The sequence below is a fragment of the Halichoerus grypus genome, chromosome 8 (assembly GCF_964656455.1).
Source record: "Halichoerus grypus chromosome 8, mHalGry1.hap1.1, whole genome shotgun sequence".
NCBI lineage: Eukaryota > Metazoa > Chordata > Mammalia > Carnivora > Phocidae > Halichoerus > Halichoerus grypus.
In genome coordinates, this window is record NC_135719.1 from 55,056,627 (window position 1) to 55,080,787 (window position 24,161).

General features: G+C 46.6%; 1 protein-coding gene across 1 annotated transcript in view; it reads right to left on the reverse strand.

Moving 5' to 3' along the window:
* The window catches only part of LIPC (lipase C, hepatic type), a 133,432-nt gene that overhangs the window by 27,580 nt on the left and 81,691 nt on the right, over positions 1 to 24,161 (reverse strand). Inside the window, exon 2 of the mRNA XM_036107030.2 lies at positions 2,473 to 2,660. Within this exon, the coding sequence (XP_035962923.1) occupies positions 2,473 to 2,660 (188 nt within the window). The remainder of the gene's footprint in view (positions 1 to 2,472; positions 2,661 to 24,161) is intronic.

Genomic DNA, 24,161 nt, shown 5'->3' on the forward strand with positions numbered 1-24,161 from the left:
GACCACCTACTATGTAATGGATACTGATCGGCAGAAGAGGGAGAAGAACACTCTAGGCAGAAGGTGCAGGCTGAGCCAGGGCTAAGAGGAGAGAAAGCACAGGGGAGGGGAAGGAGCTAAAAGCAGTTGGGGGCTGCTGGAGTTTAAGTGGGGGGCAGGGAGAGGTAAGGGGGAAGCAGGGAGAGTCAGAGGAGGCAGGGAGGGCGAGGGCAAGGCAAGGCAAGGCGAAGGGGGCAAGGGGAGTGGAGGGAGGTAGGGAGGGTGAGGAGGAGACAGGGAAGGTGAGGGGAGCACAAGGAGTGAATAGAGGCAGGGGGAGTCAGTGGAGGCAGGGAGGGTGAGGAGGGCAGCGTCCGAGGGGGAGAGCACGGGAAGGAGTCACCAGCTCTGCTGTGTGCAGCCTTTCTGACTTGGTGGCCCCCGCTTCGAACTCCGCCCGTCCCCAGATCTGTCCTCTGGATGCATTCCCTCCTTCCCACCTTCTCTCTTTTTTCTTGTAAGGAAAGTCCGTTTGGCTAAAGGAGCTGAAGAAATGGGATACTCTTCTCTACCGCCACTGGCCTCCTTCTCATCCCCATCCTCCCCCAGGGCTCCCACAGGAGAGCTTTCTGTGGCTGATCTTTAGTTTCCTTTAAAACAGGTTTCACCTTCTTAGCGTTCTGCCCTCTGTCTCCTATTCTGTTTTTCTTACAGAAACATGGATTGAGCGAGCTTCTACCCCAGTGGGAGAGAGCCACAGTGAGGGTTGTGGGGTGAAGCCTGCTAGGAATGGGGGCCCTGTCAGACCCCTCTGACAAAGGGAGTCTTTGAGAGTGTGAGCTTGGTGCGTGGGGGTTCTGCGTTTGAATCTTTGTCCACTCTTGGCTGTGTGACTATGGTAGCTGCCCGACCTTTCTGAGCGCAGTTTCTTCTTCTAAGAGATGCTAACCCACCTCGGAGGGAGGCGTGGGGATTAAACGGGTTGATGTATAATGTAAAGGGCCTAACTTGTAGTAGGGCCTCAATCTATGTTAGGTCCCTTCTTTAGGGGCAGGAAAGCCCAACACCACCTTCACTGCCGACCCTGGGGTGTGTGGAACCCCCTCTTCCTTAGGGTGGGAGCCCTTTAAGTCCTAGGGGAAAGCTCCTAGCAGGCTATTGGTGCCTCTGCTTTCCCCCCCAGCAGTGGTAAGCACCCCACTTCGTGGCTACACTCCCGTGGCATCCTGTGGCTCCCCACTACCACATGACACATGGCACAGGGTCTGTATTGTTCATGGGAAGGCTATGAACCTGCACAAAGCAGGCTCTCAGTGACTAAATGTTGAAAGAGTGGCGGGTGGGTAGATGGGCTCATTTTGCTTTCTACGGTAGGATAGGTGAGGCTTTCAAGAGTGTTTTCAAAGATGGCAGGGAAAGGTTTCCAAGTCAAGAAATAGATCCCCAAATCTCTGGAGGTTTCAAGTTGTGAACTAAGCTTCCAATCGTGGATTGGTTGGGAACCAGGGAAGCAGAATTTCCTCTTGGAGACAAGTCCTTGCTTAGTTTGATTTCAACCATTGCCCACAATATTCTTTCTCCCCTTTGTCCAGGATTTTTAGCATCCCTAAAAGGCTACACTTTCTCTAAGAGGCTACATATCTCAGTCACCTTTCTACCTAGATATGGCCAATGGATGTAACTGGAAGCATTTTACAGATGCTTCTGGGTAGCTAACCTAAAAAAACCCCACTCTTTTATACCAAAGGCCATTGAACTGTACACTTTAAATGGATGAATTGTATGGTATGTACATTATATCTCAGTAAAGCTGTTTAAAAAAACCCATGCCCTTTGACTCCTTTGTGTACACCCTTTACTAATTGTGTTACCTGGAATAAAGATGCGATGGCCGGTGTTCTGGCTACCATCTTGGACTATAAGGACAAAGGCTACACTTTAAGAATGGCAGAGTAGTAAGCTGGAAATGAGCTGGGTCCCTGAGGACTTCATTGACAAAGTCATTTATCCAGTTTTGGATTACATATCTCTAGACTATTGTGTGAAATGGAAACAAACTTCTGTTTTATTTGAACTACTGTCAGTTGGGTTTCTGTTATTTGCAGCTACACTTAAACCTTATAGTTACAACATTTCACTGGGAGGCTATGTCTTTTAGCTTCCTATCTCCTCTTGTGAAACAGGCAGATTCACCCACAGGGACCGCAATCACTTCTGGGGCCCTCATGTGCTGTGAGACCTCCTTGAACCACATTTTATTATCTGAAACGTGGAGGTAATTATACTTTCCCTATCCTGCTTATTCATGGGATTGACATAATCAATGAGATCCTGTGTGGGGAAGTACTCGGAAAATTAGAATGTGCTTTACAAATATTATGCATGAAGGTGTTATCACTGGCTCCCTATCTTTTTTATTAAAATTGGACACACGAGGGAGAAAAGCAGAAAATGTAAATGCAGAGAGAAAAAAGGCACATCAGCATTTCCTACCGACCACCCGTGGATTATCATCACCAGGGGCAGAGAGGAGTTGAAGCCACACCGCTGTAACGTGTCTGGGTGATTCAGCCGAATCTGACAGCCCTTATCCGTTTCTTCTTCAAAAAGCAGAAATCTGGTCTCTGTCTCCTGCAATGCTTCCTTTGTTTCAACAGCTCTCGATCTTCTTCCAACTGGCTCTGGAATGTAAGATTGGAGACAGTGCTTACCCTGGCGTCTGTCCCACCTCTGCCGGCTCTGGGACAGCCCAAAAGTTCCTAAGAGCACCAGCCAGCGGGGTTACTGGGAGGTACTGGAGGTAGGCATGAACCGCAGCTTTGGGGAACCCAAGAGGGCATGTCCAGCAGAATAGCCATTTCTCCTCTGGGAGGTGATGAAGGCTGACCTACGAGAACCCAACACAGAGGTAGAGGGGGCCAGATCCTCCATCCTGCCATCCTATGGGCTCAGCCAGTCAGATATTCAAGTACCTCGTGGACAATAGGGATATGGAAGAGGCAGTTGTATAAGATGAGTATTTCACCCCAAGTCACACTGCCAATAAGCAGTGGCGTCAGGATTTGAACCCAGCTCCCTCTGATTCCAGTTGCCTACATCCCTATACTGCAGAGATAGTGAATAGAGCACGTTAGTTAGATGACACTATGCATTTGCCCATGTAGTTCCGCCCATTGTCACTTGCAGACACGTTATGCCATGTAGCCTTGCCTGGACCAGGGAGGGTTCGGGCAGAAAGGATCTCAAAGGAGTGGCTGATTCTGCTTGATGCAAGGAGTGACACTGGGAGGAGGACTTTTCAGAAAAAATGATGCTGATCCTGCCTGGAAGGATAGACAGGGGCTTGTGTGTGGGGCTGTGTGGTGGTGGGAGGGAGCAGGGCTTTCTGAGCTGGGGGAACAGAAGAGTTAGGGCTCAGAGGGTGGCACCTTGTGGGCACGAGGAGGAAAGAGACAAGCCTGGGCAGCCGGAGTGTCAGGGGCCCCAGGATGCTGGGAATCTGGACTTTATGCCCGAGATGATAAGTTTGCTGCTAAGGCATTTTTCAGCAGGAAAGGATAAATGAGTATCCATTCAGCATCTTTCAAAGACTGTAGAAGAATGGGGTAGGGGAGAGAAAGATGGTTTCTAAGATTTTGCCTTCAGTTGTTTTCTCAAAATGCCTTCTAGTCTTTCTTTTGGGGGAGGCTGCTCCTGGTCTTGAGTCATTTTGGAGTGGTGATGAGCAATCACGCAACTCTGCCAGGTCGGCCATGCTCCTGGCCAAAGACAGACACCTCTGCTCAGGGGCTGTGGGAAGCCCAGGGAGGTGCTCTGTTCTCAGGGTTGGGGCACCAAGGTGGGTGACCACTTTTGTGCCAAGATTAGAGATCAGGCCAAGAGCTGGGGGAGGATGCTTCATCATCCCTTCTAGCCCAGAGTGGGCTTTCTGGGGGTTGAGGGGCATACCAGCATTTTTGGGCAGTGACCTCAATTGAGCCTAATTATGAAGGATCCCGATCATTCATTCTGAGCATAAAGTCATTCAGGCTTCTCAAACAATAAGTCTTGGGCTTTTGGTTTCAGGGGACAGCAGGATGGAGAGATGATGAACCTACAAAGTGCAAGGGGAGGTATTAATGAAACCAATTTTCCTACCCAAAGGTTATTAATTTGAAAGGTTATTAATTTCCAGCAAAGGGCAATGATTTTTCACTAAGGTGACAGAGTGAAATGCATCATATTTTATTAAAAGGAGATGTGAGTGAGAATCTGAATAACTGCTCTGTGATTATTAAGAAAATGTCTGTTGCCCAGTGTGGCTTTCCCAAGCTTAGAGGCTGCCCAAGATTGTCCTCATCCCTGCCAGGGGGCTCTCAGCTCATGTTCCCCATTTCGCTGCCCCATCAGCTTCCTGGTCTTCTAAGTAGAAGCTGGGCTGTCACCTTGCACTCCTATACCAGCCTTCCAATCAGTCTGAAGCTTCAGGTTCCCAAATATCCCTAGAATCCAGTGTCCCAGCTCAGGTGCATACTGCGTCTCGCTTGGTTGATTTCAACAGCCCCCTAACACATCTCTCTCTCTCTCTCTCTGGTCTTGACATCCTCCCCCATGCTGCGGCTCAAAGATGCTTCCTAGAACAGGAACGACTATCAGATCCTTTAGTGACTTTGAGCTTCGTGGTGTCGCAGCCAAGGTCACCACCTCAGTGATAATCCCTCACTCCCCAGCTCACCCCCACCTGCTACCCACGGCCAATGGTTCCCCCTACCTTGGCCCTCTCGCTCCCACCTCTGTCGCTGTGGCTTCCTCGTGCGCCCTGGACCATCCATTAAAAAGGAACTCAGACATTACACCCTGGAGGAAGTCTTCTCATCTAGCCAGAGATCATTACTTCCTCTTGCCGCCAGCGCTGTATTGGGTCCTTGCTTCTAATGTGCTTGTCATGGGGTCTGGTAATTTATTTGTTTAGGTGTGTGCTGTTTTCTCCATCAGGCTCTGAGCTCATGGAGGGCTGTGCTGGTAGGCGCTCAATGAATGCTTAGTGAATGATGTATTCTGTGGCATCCTGGTCTCACATCAAACGCGAAGATTTGATTTGTCAGCCATTCATGCACTGGCGTGAACGAAATGTAACTAACTTTCTTTAATTTAGTGACGGAATAGCTACATCTTCCTTCGTTGTAGGATAGCTGACTCCAATGCTTGAGAAGACTATATATGAAAACAAAATGGGGATAGAAATAGTGCCTATCTCATGAAGTTGTTACAAAGATTAAATAAGATATTTGTAAAGAGCTCAGAACAATGCCTGACACATAATTAGCACCCATATAAGGCTGTGTTAAAGTAAGTACGAGTTGGAGCGGCATCTTGCATTTTTGATCTGTGAAATCCTTTTTTTCTGTGAAAATTTATCCCAGTTGCCCTCACAGGACCAACTCTGTCTCATGTGTATTAACTCTGGATTTAGCTGGGAGAATAAGCTCTTACGCCGGTGCCTAGGGCCAAGTCTGTTCAGGAGAGTCCTGTGGAAAAGTGGTTGTCAGATAGAAAGGCCCACAAACAGCTGAATGGAACTGGGCTCTCCCTGTTCTTCCTGGGGGCTTGGCTTTCTTTTAGCATGTAGAGGAGCGAGGAAGTTATGTATATATATGAATATATATTCACTCATCTATTTCCTCCACAAAAACTTATGAAGCATATATTATTATATTATGCTTTGGGCTCTGGCTAGGTAATATTTGGAGGCACATGGGGCACGACCTCTGTTTTTCAGGGGTCCCCAGTCCGGTGGGAGAGGCAAGTATGAGAACCAGTCCTCATGTGTGGTTGCTGTCAGTGCTGCCGTGGAGGGACACCCTGAAAAGTGCTTAGAGAAGATGCCAAGGGAAGATGGGGCATCAGTTGAGTCTAGAAGGATAAAGATTCTTGAGGAGCTCACGTCTAGGACAAACTGTTGAAGAAAGTGAGGCTCTAGTACCTAAAAAGAATCAGATTTAGTGGAGGACATGAGCCTCAAAGGGGCTGCTATGGGGAAGAGGGCCTAGAATTCTCTTGTGTAACTCCAGGAGATAGAGACGGAATCAATGGGTGGGTGTGACACTGAAGAAAATCTTAGACTTGAAGTTCACAAAGATTCATAGTGGAAGAAATTAGGACAAAGAGAAAATAAGTAAAACAACAAAGACCGAAATGCTAACAGATTAGTGTTCTAGAATGCACACGACGTGATCATCTAATGTTGCTGAAGATGGGCCACAGTTTTAGTCTGAGCTTCTTATTGGCCATACCAGAGAGGGAAACAGGAACAGTTATAAGATTCATGGTGTCCAGTTACTCACACTTTCCCGGTGCTGAAGCCTGAGATGGTTTCCCTATATGTTATTGCAAAAAGAGGTCACTGGGCGAGGCAGTGGCCACTGTCTTGAACGCCATTCCTACAAAATATGCAGTAGCAAGTTTTATGTGGTTGACTCTGAGTGCTCTGTCATCCTCAGTGGAAGCGGCAGCCACAGTGCCAAACAGCATGTAAGTCAGAGGGGATCTCTAGGAGGCTCTTCACTGTAATCCAGCAGTAGTCTCTGTGACTGACTGAGGGAGGCAGGGGTCACTTCAGGTCACATTTTGGGTGGCAGGAAGGAATAGAGCTCCAGAGCCCGAGTGTCTGAGCCTCCATGGGGACAGAGTCTGATTGCCCTTTACAGAACACAGAATGCGGCTGCATCCTCAGCCAAGCCATGGCGTCAACGACACATGGCTATCGCCCATACCCACATGTATACCAAAATCTTTCCCAGACTTTAGCCCCACATGTAGTCAGCTCTTGACTGAGCACCTCTTACCAGGGGATCCTTTCGGTACTGCAAACCCAGTGAGGCCAAACCGAATTTATTTTCTTTCTTCCCAACCCATTCTTCTTCCTTTCTCTCTACATTTCCTCTTGTGATGCAAAACACCATTATTTATCCATGCTGTTGCTCAAGCTAGAAAGTTTAGAGCTGTTCTGGGATATTCTCTCTGTCCCCTTGGTGACCCTCATGGGTCACCAAATACTGAGGACTCAGCCTCATGATTATCTTTTCTCTCCTCTGCTACTGGCCTAGTCTAGAACCTCATGCAATTTTTTTTTAATTGCGAAATTGAAATTGAAATTGTGAAACTGTTTTATATTTTATTTGTAGAATTAATACACACTCATTGTATATGTATATGTATATAGAATTTGAAAAATGCTGAAAATGAATAAAGAATCTCACTACTGGGACAAAAACACAAGTAATATTTGGAGTATTTCCTTCTAATCTTTTATTATGGAGTTACGTAGATATTTATTTGGAGTGTCTAAAATTGAAATCGTATTATGCGAATGGTTTCATATCCCTCTTCGCCTGTCATGATAATTTTCTTACAGCATTACAAATTCTTCAAAAGCATGCTTTTGAAAAGTGGCTTCGTTTGTTTACTTATTCCATTATTGTTGGACTTTAGGTTCTTTCGGGTTTCTTTTCTATTACAAACAACGCCCTGATGACCATTTTTATACATAAATCTTTGTCTGGAAAATCTATGAGTATTTTCTTAGTATAGATTTTCGAAAGTAGAATCATTAGCCTCCTTAGGCGTGATCTTGTGCGTATCTCTTTATGTATGCATATATATCCAAATTGATTTTCTGCACTTTTTAAGCTAATATTTATTGAGCATTTTCTCTGTGCCAGGCACTTTTCTAACAGTCTGCTTTGTACTGACTCATTGAAACCTCACGGCAACTCTGTGAGCAAGTTGTGAGAAAACCCAATGATTCAGTTACGAGCGGTGGGGGCGGGGTGGGGAGTTGGAGGGTTGTTGGGGGGGGATGTTTTCCAATTGTACTCCATAGGAGTAGCTCCTTCTCCAGGTGTGTCTTCTACAGTTGTTATTTTCTCAAGTCTTTAGAAGAGACCAAGACACACCAGTGATAAGAATCTGGGGATGAGGTTGTGGTTTTGAGAGGGAGACTATTAAAGGTAAAAAGTCGGTTCCTTGGAGTGTCACCGCCTGTAACCTGAAAGCGGCTTGACGAGTGAAGGAGGCTTGAGGTTGCCCTCTGCATGACAGCAAGTTCCTGGGGCAGCGAAACTTCCTCGCAATCAGTCGGAAGCAGAAGCTAGGTGCAACCACTGCATTTCTAATATTTAGGTTCCTTACGGCAAGTGATTTCTCCATTCCTAAGTCAGTCCCCGGGTTTGAGGGTTCCTAATGTTTCATACAAGAGCAAATTATTTATTTTCTTTTGGGTAAGAACATCATTAGGTGGTGACTGCAGGCAGCCGAGCTGGCACAGAACGGAACCAAGGATCCTGCCATAGAAGACCTCGGTGGGAGTCCGTCATTCTGTCTTCTGCCCATGATGCCCGGGCTGGGTGCCTCTGCTCGGTTCCATGTTTGTTGAGCACCTCCCATGGCTGGTGCTGAGGACACAAGTGCATTATACAGGAGCCACAGGTATTAATATGCCCTTCACAGAGTTATTTGTGAAATATCTTCATATCCATTATTTACATCGCTAACCTGTGTGTGTGTCATTCGTTAACTTTGGAAATTTGTTAACATGCACTGCTGAAAATATTCCCAGACCTGGGACTACTGAGAGAGGTCCTCTGGAAGACCATAATTTCATGATTACTCTGAACATCCCCCCTCCCCAGCCATGTCCTCTGTTCAGGATGGAAGGAACCTATGATATAAATGTAGCCACAGCTCTTCCCTGGCGGTTGTGATCAGACCTGTGATTTGTACATGCACAACACTGACTTCAGAATTTCTAGGATGATGGCAGGATGGAAAAACTTGAATAAGAACTTAGTTGTTGCTGGGCCTTTAGAGATTTAGCTCTTAGCCATTGCTGATCTTTGGTGATAAGCAGATTCTACCCAAGGCTGTGATGAGGAACGCTTCTCTGACTCCCGCCATCTTGAATTTTGCGCATCACCATTTTGTTGTGAAATAAGACTATGAGGTAAGGGATGGAAGGAAAGCTATTTTCACAAGTATAATTTATTCTGTTTTCTTTGTCTACTTTGGCCTGATTTAGCTAGCCATCCTGTAGCCTGAGACTACAATCAATTTCTCCTTGGAGATTCAGGGAAATAACTAGAGGCTATGTTTTCTAGTTGGAGAGTTTTTTTTCTTCCAAGTTTTCTTTCTTTCTTTCTCCCAATGTGGGGCTTGAACTCATGAGATCAAGACCTGAGCTGAGATCAAGAGTCAGACATTTAACCAACTGAATCACCCAGGCACCCCAAGCTTTCTTCTTGGGTTGTACTCCCCTGCAACTCTGGTTAGAATCAGAGTGAATTTTTTTTTTTCGTCTTTCAAAAAATCTGATTATGAAAGAGTCTGCCATTAAGAAAAGTTTTCCATTTGTACTGGACTCCTCTGCGGATAATGGTGCTTACTTCCCTAAAGTGGTTACAAGGTCATGGGCACGTCTTGACCCGAACAGTTTCAAGATAGGGTGACCAACTGTCCTGTCCAACCAGGATGAGTTGGCCATTCTGGTTCAAGGGCAATGGGGTGAATAAGTGGAGAGACAAAAGATGATAAAAATTGCCATCATCCCTGTAGATGATTATTCTGAGAATTTTTATCAACATCCAGTGCGTGACATACCTTCCTGCCTGGTCTTTCCCCCTGTGGTCCCCTGGCCTGACACGCTCTGCTGTTGTGTTTTATTTACCTGGCTAACATCATTCTTTCTCCAAATCTAAATTCAATCTTCCTTTCCTCAGGGAAAATTTCTCCAATTTTCCTCACTTGGTCACATCTCCCTATTATTTGTTCTCTTAGGTGATTTCACAGTTGTAATTTTCTATTTGAATAGTCATTACATAAATATCTAGCTCCCCTATTTGGTGGTAAGCTCCATGAAAGCAGAACCTAGGTCTGATTTTGCTCACATTAAAACTTTAGTCAGTACAGCAAGGGGCTGTGGAGTGTGGTGGTCAGGCACCCAGACTAGGAGCCATGTGGCTGGGGTTTGAGGTCCATTTCTACCACTTACTACTCATGTGACCTTGGGCAAATTACTTAACCTCTATGTGTCTGAATTTTCTATCATATCATCTGCAAGATGGAGATAATAGTAGTATTTACATTAGAGAATTATCATGAAGGGCGCCTGGGTGGCTCAGTTGGTTAAGCGACTGCCTTCGGCTCAGGTCATGATCCTGGAGTCCCTGGATCGAGTCCCGCATCGGGCTCCCTGCTCGGCAGGGAGTCTGCTTCTCCCTCTGGCCCTCCCGCCTCTCATGTACTCACTCTCTCTCATTCTCTCTCTCTCAAATAAAAATAAATAAAAATCTTAAAAAAAAAAAAAAAAGAGAATTATCATGAAGATTTGATGAGTTCGTATTGATAAATTCTGTAATAGTGTCAGGCATGAAGTGTGTGCTATATAAACACTCACTATTATGATAGTTTGCTATAAAATATTTGTTGGAGGGATGAAAATTATCTTGAAATGGATCACCAACCTAAATTTAGAAGCAAAGCCCATAAAAATTCTAGAAGAAAAAAGGAGAAAATCTTTATGACATTGAGGAGAGCAAAGATTTTTTTTTTAGGTCACCAAGAGCACAAATCATGAAAGAAAAATTAGAAAAATTAAATACATCTGATCTTTGAAAGATCCCACTGAGTAAATGAAAAGCCAAGCCAGACAGAGAGAAAATATTCAAAATATGTATATCTGACAAAAGACTTTTATCCAGAATATATAAAGAACACTTACACCTCAAGTATAAAAAGATAAACAACCCAATCATAAAATGAGCAAGAGATTTAAAAAGCTACATCTTATAAAAAGAGATACAAATAGCACATAAACACATGAAAAGATGCTCAACATCATTATTCAGGAGAGAAATGCAAATTTAAACCTCAGTGAGATACCACCTCTCTCCCTCTAAAATGTCTAAAATAAAAAAGACTGCCAGCACCAAGTGCAGGTGAGGATGTGGAAGAGCTAGAACTTTCCATGCACGGCTGGCCGGATTGCAAAACACTGCAGCCACTTTGCAGAATTGTTTGGCAATTTCTTACAGAGGTAAGTGTACCATAAGGCTCAGCAAGTCCAAGCCTCGGAACTTACCCAAGAGACATTCAAACATATGTCCACACAAAGATGCAAGTGTTTACAGCAGCTTTATTCACAATAGCCCCAAACTATTAACAACCCAAATACCCATCAACTGGTAAATGAGTAAATACATACAGGGAATAGACCATCATGGAATACCACTCAGCAGTAAGTGGTATCAGGAACAAATTTCCAATACATGCAAGCATGCAGCATGGATGCATCTAAAAGCCATTACACTAAGTGAAAGAGGCCCAACTTAAAAGGTGGACATTCTAGAGAAGGCCAAACTAGCGATAGTGAGCAGCCAGCCCAGTGCTCTCCGGGGGCCAGGGGATGGAAAAGGCAAAAAGGCAACTTGTGGAGAGATTGAAATGTTCCGTATCTTGATGATGGTAATGATCCCTTAGATGTACATTAAAAAAAATGGTTGCAAAAATAAACTACAACCATGCAGGATTGTGGCTTCTCCTATCAGTCAGGGTTCAGGCCAGGGCACTGTAGGTTGAATGGCAGGCTTTCTGTTTTGTTACTTACTCAGGGTGGGGCTGGCCTGAGAGCAGGATATTTCTGAGTCCTCTGGAGGTTGGCATCAATTGGCAGGGAGGGTTCCTGCCCTGACTTTGAACCAAGTGGTAAGATCAGTCCGGGACAGGCCCAGCCCTCCAAGACCTCAGGGAGACTTGGCATACCTGGAAGGCCCTTCCAAGGTCCTCTGGGCCAAGGATGAGCAGCGGTACCTGGGGAGGCCATCCTTGGGAAAGCAAATATCTGGCCAGAGGGTTGGGGATAAAAGGGACCCAGAGACCATGCAGTGTCCTAGAATCCAGCCTGGTTACTGCCTGCTTTTAATTCTCTATGCATCACCAACAACCTGCATTTATTGAGGAGTAATTCATTTTCCTGCTCTTATTAAGTAAGGATCTAGATAACACCACCAATCTACTCTTCTAATCCTCTGGAGAGAATCAGTGTTACCACACCAAGCAGATAGAATTCCAGTGAAAAGCAAAGAAACTCGACATTTAGTTGTGTTGTGTGATAAAATCTTCCCTTACAACTTGTTTGAATATAGCTCAGTGATGTCCTTTGCCCACCCCCAACCATTACTCCCTAGGGACCAGGGACCTCTTATTGGTAACAATAATCTAGTCCAGCTTCCTTATTTTACAGGTGAAACTGGGACCCAGAGAGGCCAACTGACATGCCCCAAACTGGGCATCTGGTTAACGGCAGAATCAAAAGAACTCAGCTCCCCCAAACATTCAAGCCAGCGTCTTCCTACTCTGCTGAGGAAGAAGAGTCCCAACCCATATCCCTGCCAGATTTAGGGGACTCTGTTCCTGTCACTGGTGTAAAGCTCAGAGGGCTCACATTCTGTGCCTCACAAAGGCTGATCCCTCCAAGTAAGGCCCCTGGATGTCAAGGAGGGAGTGTGGCTTGAGTCATGGAAAAGAGTTGCTGGGGCATCCTCTTGCCTATGGGAAATGGCCCCAAACAACTAAGGTGACCAGAGTAAGAAAACTACAAGTCCCATGACACCCTCAAACACCTGTCACAGCTGTTGTCTGCCAGCCTCATCTTCAGACTAGATGTCTTTTTTTTTTTTTTTTTACATAATCTCTATGCCCTGTGTGGGGCTTGAACTCACAACCCTGAGATGAAGAGTCACATGCTCCACCAATTGAGCCCACCAGGTGCCACTGGACTAGATGTCGTTTCCTTCTGTCACAGAGGTAACACTAGAATTCTTACACAGCCAAGGGACTGTGATGTTGGCATCTGACCAGAGTCAGGCCCCGGGAAGTTGCCCAGGATCTGGACAGTCATGGGTCCTTCCACAGCTCTTAGAATGGTGGACCTTGGTTTAAAATCAGGTTGCCAAGTGCTATTTTAATAGATTAACCAAATCATGTTCTTGTTGCAAAGTTTTATTTGGATGCATGACAACTGCCTAGCCCCCGACTTTGGTCTTCATTTCCCCTTATCTCTCTGTCTCTACACACTCGCCAAGTGACAGGAGCGGAAGGAGGGGTGGGGGCAGAGGAACTTAACTCTAATCATGGGGCTTAGGGCATTGTCGGATGGTGTCCCAGTCAAGGGCTCTAGGAGTACTTGAGTCTTACCTCAGCCCAGAGCCACCCACGTCATGGAGACAAGCACACTGGGAGCGACGGTGGGCGGGGATCCCGTATCTCTTCAGTGGAGACTCAGGCGGTCTCCTCGTCTAGCCCTGCCGATGGCCAAACAGGTGGTCCACTTCTGCTAAGCCTTCTAATACTTTATCTTACTTCGTGCCTGCTGACGTCCCTCTTCTTCTCAGCTCCATAGAAAGGGAGACTCACGATGGCTTTTCCAAACAGACCTTGGGCCAGGAGTTTGGATGGAAAAAGAGAACACCAATCCTTCTCTGGTCTACTTTGGCTTCCCAGTGGCACAGCATTGGTGCTGGTGTTGAGGTGGGGGTACTCTGTTTACTCTTGTTTATTTGTTCATTCTTGTCTCTATCACTTCCCGAGCACTTACTCTGTGCCTGGCGTTTTCCTACAAGGGAAAGTTGCTCTCAGCTCAGGTGTTTTGGGAGCAAGTATCCGGTGTTCTTCCCTATTCTTTATAAAAGGCATTTGTTGCTCAAAAGCAGAGTAAGAGCAGAAAACAAAATAAAAAATAATACACTCACATTCTCATCATCCTAGTGGATTTGACTTTTTATTTTCCCGTGTTTCTATTCTGTATCCAGAAGCAAATATATTTTTCATGTAACTGCACAGATATAATTGCTTTTGGCTTTTTTCATTTCACGTTATATAATAAACATCTCTCCATATTCCTATGGTGTCCATACTCTTCATTTTTAAAGGCTGAGTAATATTCCATGGAGGGGATGTTTCATGATTTATGTATCCATTCCCCTATCTGGGACAAGCAGTATGTTTCCAATTTTGTACCTTTATAAGCAGAGCCGCAATGAACTTCACGCAGTGAACTTTTCCTTTCAGAGAATTATTTCCACTAGGATGAATGACCTGGCGTGGGATCACCTGTTTAAATGGTGAGATCATTTTTGCTGACAGGGGAGTGGAAGCAATTTTACAAGTAAGTCCCCCACGGGGTGTCAGCCACAATTATTACCAACCCAGAGAACCCTGTAAGACCCTGAATGTTCTCATTAAAGGAGATGATGGGGGGCTGGGGAGTGGGTGGATAAAAGGCTGTTTACGTGGCTATCATTAACTTTTTGCTAGTAACTCAGAACACCTTATTTTATCCAGTTCTCATGACACGCCTATGAGTAGGTGTTATTCCAAAAGGAAACGTGGGTCTCAGAGCGGTTAAGTGTCTTGACTAAGGTCACACAGGGGGTAGCTGAGCTGGGCCTCGTGCCGAGGGCGGCTCCCTGGTGCTCCTGGAAGTTCGGCACCTGCTTAGACCCACAAGCCCCCTTTGCGAGGCCTTCAGTACCCCACAGGACAGCTGCTGACCACGAGGTTGTTGAAATCAGCCTTAAAGTTGAGCTCTGTGGTCATGGGCATGGCGGTGTTGAACTGCATTTACGTGGCAACTTTGAAGAGGGCCCAGAGCCTGAAGTGGAGACATTTCACATAAGGCAAGCAATTGAACACGTTCTCTTTGGGGTCCACTGCATCTGCTTTTATAGACAACGTGGCATTAGACGCTCAGAATTGTGTCCCTCGTGGGGCGCCTGGGTGGCTCAGTCGTTAAGCGTCTGCCTTCGGTTCAGGTCATGATCCCAGGGTCCCGGGATCGAGCCCCACATCCGGCTCCCTGCTCAGTGAGAATCCTGCTTCTCCCTCTCCCACTCCCCCTGCTTGCATTCCTTCTCTATCTGTGTCTTTCTCAGTCAAATAAATAAATAAAATCTTAAAAATAAAAGAAAAAAAGAAAAAAAAAAGAATTGTGTCCCTCGTATTTGGCTCTTGGTGTCACTGTGTGCTGGCAGATCTCTACGAGGTCCTAGTTTCCTGTTCACTCGTCCTCGTTGACCTTGAGCAAGTCATTTAACTTTCTGGGCCTCAGTTTCCTCCTGTGGAAAGTGAGGAGTTTGGAGCAGCCAGCTCTGAGGTCTCCATGGTGGTACAGTGAGACGTCCTTGGCTCCTTTAGTCAGCTGGACCAGGATTCTAGACCTGGCTTTTCTCTCTTTCCACCTCTGGAAAACTGAGGGGTTGAGAGAAGATCCCAGGGTCCCTCTGGGTCTAGGATGTATGAGTCCTAAGACTGTCCCATCTTTGAGTTGCAATGAGTAAAAGATGCCAGAGAGAAGTATTTGTGAAGCCAGGTTTCAAAAAGAAAAGTGAGAGTCAGAGCAGCGTGACCTGGGGTTCCTGGCTCTATGTCCCCCAGAAATTCTCCCCTCTCCTGCGCTTGTGGCTGAAGCTGATGCTTTGCAAAGGTAAATACTTGCAGCACAAGGAAAGTACTAAGCATTAACTTGGCCAAACAACCCCAAGATTACTCTATAAGGCAAAAGTAAACCCTGGGTGGGGAATGTGAGCTAAAACATGTGCAGGGACTTGGGGGCCACCTGATAACGAAATGAGCTGGACCTCACCCCTGGGCCTCCTTGGGGCTTCTCTGTGTTGTGGCCCAAGACTGAGAGGGCCGGTCATTGGGTATGATCTTAGAGACTGACAAATCACCATTCATTCATTTTGCCCCACAGCAGTGAGCACTTACTATGTGACAGGGATGGTGTTTAACTGTGCAGATACAACAGTGAATAAGGTAGACCATGCTGTCAAGAAGCCCATGGTCTTTTGGTGGAAGTATGTAAGTAGACAATGGTTATACAGCTTGGTCAGCGTTTTGACGGTAGAGTAGAGGAGGTACATATTCAGCCGTACGGTGGCTGGTGTGAAGGCAGCCAGAGGAATCCCATGGGTAAGGAATGTCACCCATTCCCCAGCTCATCTTGAGGATTCTGATCAAGGCCTGGTCCTGCAGGGAGAGAAGGACTATGGAATGTGGAAGGAGGACGGGCCCATGTGTGGTCAATGTGGTCACTTCTATACTTATAGAACTTGAGGTCATGCTGTAGCCCGCATCCCAGGCCCTTCAGATTTTCTGAGACTGCATCTCCATTGAGACTCCCCAGGCCCTGGGGTCTGCAGCACAACTGTTCCCATCATCTGTGGGTTCATTTCCTGATGAAGAAATAAGGAGTGGTTCAGTGGCTGGCCCAAGGCTAACAGCAAGCTAAAAAAATCAAACCAGGCCCAGAATCCCATTTCTCTACCTCTTCCTCCATATGTCTAGGTTCTGAGATGGCACGACCTTCTTGGCCAGGTGCTTTTACCCTTGTTTCACTCTTCCTATGATATTCTTCGGCACCCCTGTCCTTCCTTCACTGCCTGTGTCTGGGGGCTCTGCTGAGTGCAGCATCTCAGACCCTGTCAGACCATGGACATTGTACTGCAACAATTTCTGGGGCACCATGGGAAACAATGGTGGAGGCAGAGTAGTGTGAAGGGAGGGGCGTTGGCTTTGGAGGCAGTCGGCCCTGTATTTGATTCTCTATCAGTTATTAGTTGTGTGATCTTGATAAGTCCACTTCACCTGTGGGAGCTTCCCTTTCTTCTCTTAAATCGCCACCCTGAATATCCGTGTCATAGGGCTGTTGTGAGAACCAGATGAGACTCACTGAAATGTTTATGTAGACATTCACTACACAGCTTCTCTTTCCTTTCAAAGCTTACCTCAGATCTCTTCCATCTCATGACTTGACCCAACAGAGTTCCTTCCAGATACTTGCTGGTTTATATTCACAAAGATTTTTGCCAGCCTATTTAGCACCTTTCTGTGAGATCTGTTTACTTCTTTTAGGCAGCATGTCACATGTCTTGGCAAGGATGCTGTGCCTTTGTGCCAAAAGGAGGCCCCTCTTCGGAGTGAGATAAACGTGTAAAGAGCCTCCCACATGCTTGGAATATGGCAAGTTCTCAATGAATAGAGGTGGTTATCGTGGTATTGGTGGTAACAGAAGTAGTAATTGGTGTTTGCTATTACATCTCTCTCTTTGAAGGGTCCTTCCATGCCCTGTCGGTAACACATCATGAACAGATAAAATATCAGATAGGATAACTCTTCATATCTAAGTGATATGGGATCACTTTCATTTCAAAAGGTCAAAAGGACCAGAAGATCAGTGTTAGGAATCTGCAGGGTACAGCCCCTAGGAAGATATAGGTCTCACACTTGGCTTTTCTCCAACACATCTGCCTCAGATAGGTGCATGGACATACCCTACTGAGACTCTCCCAGGAGGAGAGTGCCTCTGTTGTGTTTGGGGAGTGAGCTGTGCTTGGTTCCTTCTCTGGTTGGAAGCCTACAGTTATAGGTGGGCCTCCTTGTGGGAGAAAGAATACAATACAACAATGAGCAAGGGGAGAGCCCCAGAGACAGAGCTCAGCTTGTCAATGAGGGCCAAGAAAACTATGAGAGAAAAAATAACGAACTATGAGGGAAGGCTCTCCATACTAGATAATAAAACTCACCATAAAAATTCAATAATGCCAACTGTGTGTATTGGTGCATGGACAGATAGACCAAAGAGCAGAGCAGAGATCCAGAACACCTAAATACATATAGGAATTCAATATGTGTTAGCAGTGGCCTCTCAAATCAGTGAGGTAAAGAAGGGCTTTTAAATAAATAGTTTTGAGAGAGCTGGCAAAAGATAGAAAGATATAAAAGTCAGAACCATACCTCACACCATACACCAGAAAAACTCCAGATGGATCAAATTTTTAAATGAAACAATGGAAACCATAAAATGACTAGGAGAAAATTTGGGCAAATTCCTTTATAACCTTGTGAGCAAGGATCCTCTGTGATTCAAAATTCAGAATCTATAAAAAATTATTAAATTAGACTATGTTAAAACAAATACCTTGTGTATGGCCAACTCAGTAAATAAGATAAAATAAAAATATCATTAGCAAAGTCAAAATATGAATAACAAAGAGAGAAAATAATTGCAACTTGTAACACCAAGGGCTTATCTCCCTGATATATAAAGAGTGCCTAGAAATCAAGAAGAAAAAGACTAGAAACCCATAGAAAATGGACTGAGACCAGAAAGGGACATGTCACAGAAAAGGAATATAACCTATTCTCAACCTCAGGAGAAGAAAAGTAGAAATTAAAATTATACTGAGGCACAGGTCTTTCCTGTTGGGTTGGTAAACATTAAAGAACTTGATCACACACCTCAATGGTGAGGCTAGCAGGAATGCAAAACAGTGTAACGATAGAGGGGGATTTGGTAACAACCGTGAAAGTTACAAATGCACTTGCTCTTTACCCAGCATTCCCTTCCTGGAAATTTACCCTGTGGATGTATCCGCACACATATGAAATGAAATTAATACAAGGTCGCTGTAGTACTGTCTGTAATTGTAAATGTAAAACATCCCACGTGTCCATCTGGAGACCAAAGATGACCAAACTGGGGCATGGCCCTCAATGAAATACCATGCAGCTGTACTGAAGAAACATTGATTGAGAAGATACCTAGAATGGATTGCGATGTGACAAAAATCTAGTAAAGAATGACATCTAGAGTGTGATAACTTTTGTCGAGAAGTGGGAGTTAAATAAATTCACATTTGCTTTTATCTGCATAAAGACACATTGGAAAGATCCAGGAGAAATTAATAAAGAAGTGGTTACCCATAGTGGGAGACAGGGAGGCAAAATGGATAAAGACACGAGGAGAGAGGCAAGACTTTGCAAATCTATCCATTTTATACTCTTTTCATCTGAGCCATGTGAATGTCTTACTTCTTCAAAAATCATCCTAAACAACACAAAGAGCCCAGCTTCTTGTTCCTTATTTGCACCTGCACATTTGTCTGGATGCTATGCATCTGCCGCTGGACCCCTCCTGGGCCCCAGAAGGCTCTGGAAGCTGACCTCTCAGGGCCTGACGGAGGCCCAAAGTTTCCGCCAGCCTCATCTATCTTCCTTGGCCTACCTCTCGGCCTGGCTAGGCATGTGCCTCTCCTGCCTCTAGCCATGCCTTCTCTCACCTTGGCCCCAGGGACACTTGACTTCAGCTGTTGAATAGATAGGTCAAGGGGTCAGAACCCTTCCCAAGTGACCTAAAAGAGTAAAGGTGACTCCACGGAGAACTTCCCAAGTAGCCAGCTTCCTCTCTGGGAGAATGGAGTCAGGCAGATGGCAAAGTGCTGGGAGCCACGGGGAGCGAAGGTGTGAGGAATTCTGCAGAAGGAAGCTGGCTTGGAGCTTGGAAGCCAGGCCGCGAGGGCTGTGTCAGGGCCCAGCGGCCCCCACTCATCGGCTCGGCTTCAGAAGGGGTGGAGGGAGGGAGAGGAGAGCACATGCTTCTCCATCAGGAAGCTTCTGCCCGGGGCCTCTCCGAGACTGGCACTTCCTCGGCAGCCCGTCCATCTGGGCCAGTGCTCACGGAGCGCTGGGAGCGAGGATATTTTAGATGTGTCAAAAGTGATGAATGTTGGAAAGTGCCATCGGCATCTCCGGGAACTCACAGTTCATACTGGCAGCCGAGATGTGCCAGGCCCTTTGGAAGAAACTGAACTCCAGAGGAAATTGGCAAGTCTTTAAACCAGGCAACTCGTGCTCGCCGTCCCAGATGGAGGTGGCCGTGAGGTGCTCTCTCCACGTGGTCAAAGCACCACGAGGCCAGTGAAGCTGTGGCCGGAGGTGGCAGTGCCCGAGGTCTTGGCAGAGGGAAGTTGCGTTCATCTGGGAGCAAGGGCATATCAAACACGAGTGGGCACGCGGGGGCCCGGGGCTGGAGGCGGCGCCGGGGCTGTGGGGCCGGCCGATGAAGTGCTGCCGGCCAGGCCGGAGGGAGGACCACAGCCAGAGCCGGTCGGAGGCTGGAGGCGAGCCCAGGCCTTGGCCCAGAGTGAGGTTGGAACAAGACTCCAGTGGGTCTGGATTTGAAAACACCCCAGGGAATGTGTTACTAGAATTCAGCATCTACCCCGAAGAGAATGCATTCTAAGAGGAGGCTGCCTCCCTGTTCTGTTTCCAGTGTGGCCTTGTTCGGCACGTGGTGTCCCGCGTTCCCTGCTTCTGCGGGGGGGTGGTGCACCCCAGGTCCTTGGGAGCTGGGGGCAGGGGAGGCTGAGGGGTGGCTGCTCTGGAGGAAGGAGGGTGGAGTCGCCCCATGGGGGGCAGGGGTGGGGCGAGCAGGCCGCCGTAGGCTGGGGAGGAAAGGCGTGAGGGGTCTGGATGGGAGCACTGGGGTTCCAGCGGCGCAGGACCCAGCCCGGCCAGGATTCCGCAGAAGGACAGAAGGGGGCAGGGTGTAGGGCATCCTGGTGTTCTCACAACAACTCTCTTTCTGACCAAGTCCTTTGCTGTTTCCCCCAACCGCTCCCGCCACCAGGAGAGAAAGAGGAGAGTGAGGTCACAGTCATCTTCGTCTTAGTCATCATCAAGGCTTGGACTTCTATCTAACCCGCTCGACTTGTTGGGGGCTGCACTCGTCTTTCCGCCCTTCTCTGTCTGCATGCTCCCCGTCCTGCCAGACACTCTGACCCTCGGCTGCAGCCGGAGCCACTGGGAGGTCCCCGCCGGCCCGCCCTCTTGCCTCCCTGACTTCGCTCTTCCGGTTCCTTCCACCAGGTCTTGCTCCCCTTCCTACAGCTCAGCCTTCAGCTTGAAGGAACAATAATGCGTCCTTCAGGAACCTTCTGACAACTGGTCAGGCGAAGGGCCCCCTCTGCGTGCAGATCCCGAGGCAGGGATTCTTTGTCTCTTGCTGGTTTCACAACTAGGCTCTCAGGTGTGTCTTATGCATCCATGTGGTCCCAGACCCTAGCAGGAAGCTGGCACAGAGGTGGGTTATTTGCTGGATTGAATTAACAGGATCATTTCATTTTCCTGCTCTTCCTAGGAAGAGGTTTGTCACAGTAAGCCCATATTGAGAGGAAGGGAAGATTAGAGGCAGGGACCCTGCACTGTGTCACTTCTAATACCCATAGTCCCCTTCGGTGTTATGAGCTGATGGACTACTAACACAGCGATCCCTGCCTCTGTCTACTCTCTAGGAATGAGCTGGAAAAAAGGCACCAATACATAAGAAGAAAGTTCCAGACATTCTTTGGAATCACGGGTGGTCCTTTGTTTGTCCTCACCTCTAAGTCCTCCAGACCCTGAGCCCATCTCCTTCCTTTTCCTCTTTTCTGTAATTTTTCGGTCTCATTAAAGCCTTATATTCAGTTCTTAAAAACTGCTTTTGTGCAGGCTTTTCTGATCTGAAACTGTTTGTTGAGACATTAATAGGGCTGATGGGGAAAAAATAATTTTGTGGTCAAATAAATTTGAGAAATTATATTAAGCAACATTAATCAGGATTCCTGTTGGCCAGACAGAGACGTTAAGCCACTACTTACTGTGCATTTAATCTCTAGCAGGGGCAAATGAAATGCAGTGGTTTCCAAACACAATTACTTTGGAGCAGACAGCCCCTGCCCCCCACATTCCTTTGTGTAGCCCTGCGTTTCTGGGACTGATATCCCATGGGACACACTTGAGGAAATCCTGTTGGAGGACAGTTTTCCATCATGCATGCATCCTGGTAGAGTTGCATTCACGCTCTGTGTGTGTGTGTGTGTATGTCTTGAAGGCTAAGCTGGCGCTAGCTGTTCTAATGAAGGCAAGACCTTATGTGTGGGATGAAGGCCTGGGCACTTAGAGACAGGCAAGATGTCGTAGGTGGTGACGCAGGAACATGAGGACCGTGTGAAAGCTGCTGTGATCATTGTGGTCATATCCTTGTCAGCCACAGATGACCACTCTCTTGACTTTTTTGTGTATGTCCTTATAGTCTTTTCCCATGCAGATCTATGGCATGCAGAATTTTATTTATGGGTTTTTTTTTGAAGTGCGGAGGGTCTGTTGATTAAAATTTGTGAGATGGATAGAAATGGGGCCACTTTAGAACAGTATTTTAGCTGGCTGGGAAATGATCTTTTTTTTTTAAAAAAAAAAAGTTGAATTGTTTTCAAATTGTGCTCCTGGGATCCCAAGCCCAAGGGATCTGGGGGCTGTTGCAGGGGTGGGGATGCAGAAGTCAAGAGGGAAGGTTCCTGACTGCCCACCTCCGTTTTAATCCAAACAACAATGCCTTCAGGTTTCAACATTTTCTGCTTGGGATTCTGTTTGTAGGAGGGTTTCCATGGATGACATAGGTTTAAAACCCACAAATCTAGACCAGTCACTTAATGGATTAAAAGGAAACAAAAACTGTGGTGCCGAAAACACATTTTAATCAATCCCACATCTGGAAACTGGGATCTAGAACTCGGGTTTGCCAATACACCACTGAATGCTCTTTCTATGTGCTCTTGCATTTGCTTATTTCCTCCTGATGCAGTTTCCAAAGGGAAGAATAAGAGGCAGCAAGGAGCACATAGCAGCAAAGATACCGTGCTAACTCTACCAAGAAACAGTTGGGGGAAGGTTCAGAGCAACCCCATCTGCTCCTCGTTTCATCTGTTTCACTGCGGTCCTTCTTAGATTGGCCTTGCAATATAAAGAAATGGATGCTCAGAGCAAGGGCTGCTTCTGCCAAGAATAACTCATAAGCAGACACAGTACAATACCCCAGTCTCCAGTGAAATGAACTGTTTAATCAAAACTGCTGTGTTCTGTAAATATTCAGTCTATTGATGAAAAGCTCTGCAAATAGGGGCAGCTCCTGAGCAAGCCTCCTGAGAGAATTCGGGAGGAACTAAAGAAGACAGAGAATAATGGCAGACGTGCCTGTCTTGATCACTGGCGGGGGGCGGGGGGCAGGGGCCTACCTATGGGGGGGGCTAGGTTGAGTTATCATGTATGTACCGTATGCAACACTCTGCATCTGGTGCGGTGGTGGGGTGGGGCAAAGGGGACAACAGAGGTGTTCAGAAGCACCTCTCTCAATCCTTTGCATTGCTTGGCTGGTCGCAACCTGGTCCTTTTGAGTATAATGATGTTGATACTCACTGTGTGCTTCCTAGGCCCCACTCAATTCCTTAACCTCTCACAAGACACTCTGAGGAAGCCAGAGTCATCCTCAAACACAGGCAGTTTGGTTCCAGAGTTGACATTTTTTTTTAAGGTGATGAAGCTTATTTATTTACATGAGGTATAACTTATGCACAGTAAGATGCACAAATCCTGACTGTCTAGCTTTGCGAATTTCTACATATGTTTATAACCCGTGTAGGTACCACCCGGAACAAGTCAGAGAACATTTCCATTCCCAGAGGGTTCCCCCAAACCTGTCTCCAGGAATACCACCAAGATGTAATAGTAATCCTGATTTCCCTCACCGGACATTAATATTGGCTATTTCTGAACGTCGAGGAAGTGGGTTCATACAGCACATGCTATTTTGTGTGTGGCCCCTCTCCCTCAATAGTATGTGAAGTTCATTCATGTTGTTGCATGTGCAGAGCCTGCATCTTAGCTACCGTGCCATACTGCCTTTTGTCAAGGTAACGAACTCCATGTTGCCTTCTGGAAACATCTCTTTGGAAAGTGGTTTGGGTTATGCAGGGTTGGCTGAGCCTGAAGCGGTGAACACAAAAGGTTAAGTTCAGGGCAGGGCCAAGAAGAGAAGCTTTTAGATAAACGCCCAGGTGCTGAGCAACTGCAGTCCCTCACTGCTGAGTTCCACGGTCCTAGGCTCACTGGCATAAGCACAAGCTTCTCTTTCGCTTTTGTATTTCTCTTTTTACAGAACGAACTTCATCACTGACACCTCCTCAAACATGGTGGCGGCTTTCTCAGACATTTAGGCCAGTGGTTTTCTTTTCTTTCTTTCTTTCTTTTTTTTTTTTTTTTAAGATTTTTGTTTATTTATTTGACAGAGAGAGAGAGACAGTTAGAGAGGGAACACAAGCAGGGGGAGTGGGAGAGGGAGAAGCAGGCTTCCCACCGAGCAGGGAGCCCGATGCGGGGCTCGATCCCAGGACCCTGGGATCATGACCTGAGCCGAAGGCAGACACCTAACGACTGAGCCACCCAGGGGCCCCTAGGCCAGTGGTTTTCAATGGGGGGCCATCTTGTCCCCCCTCTCC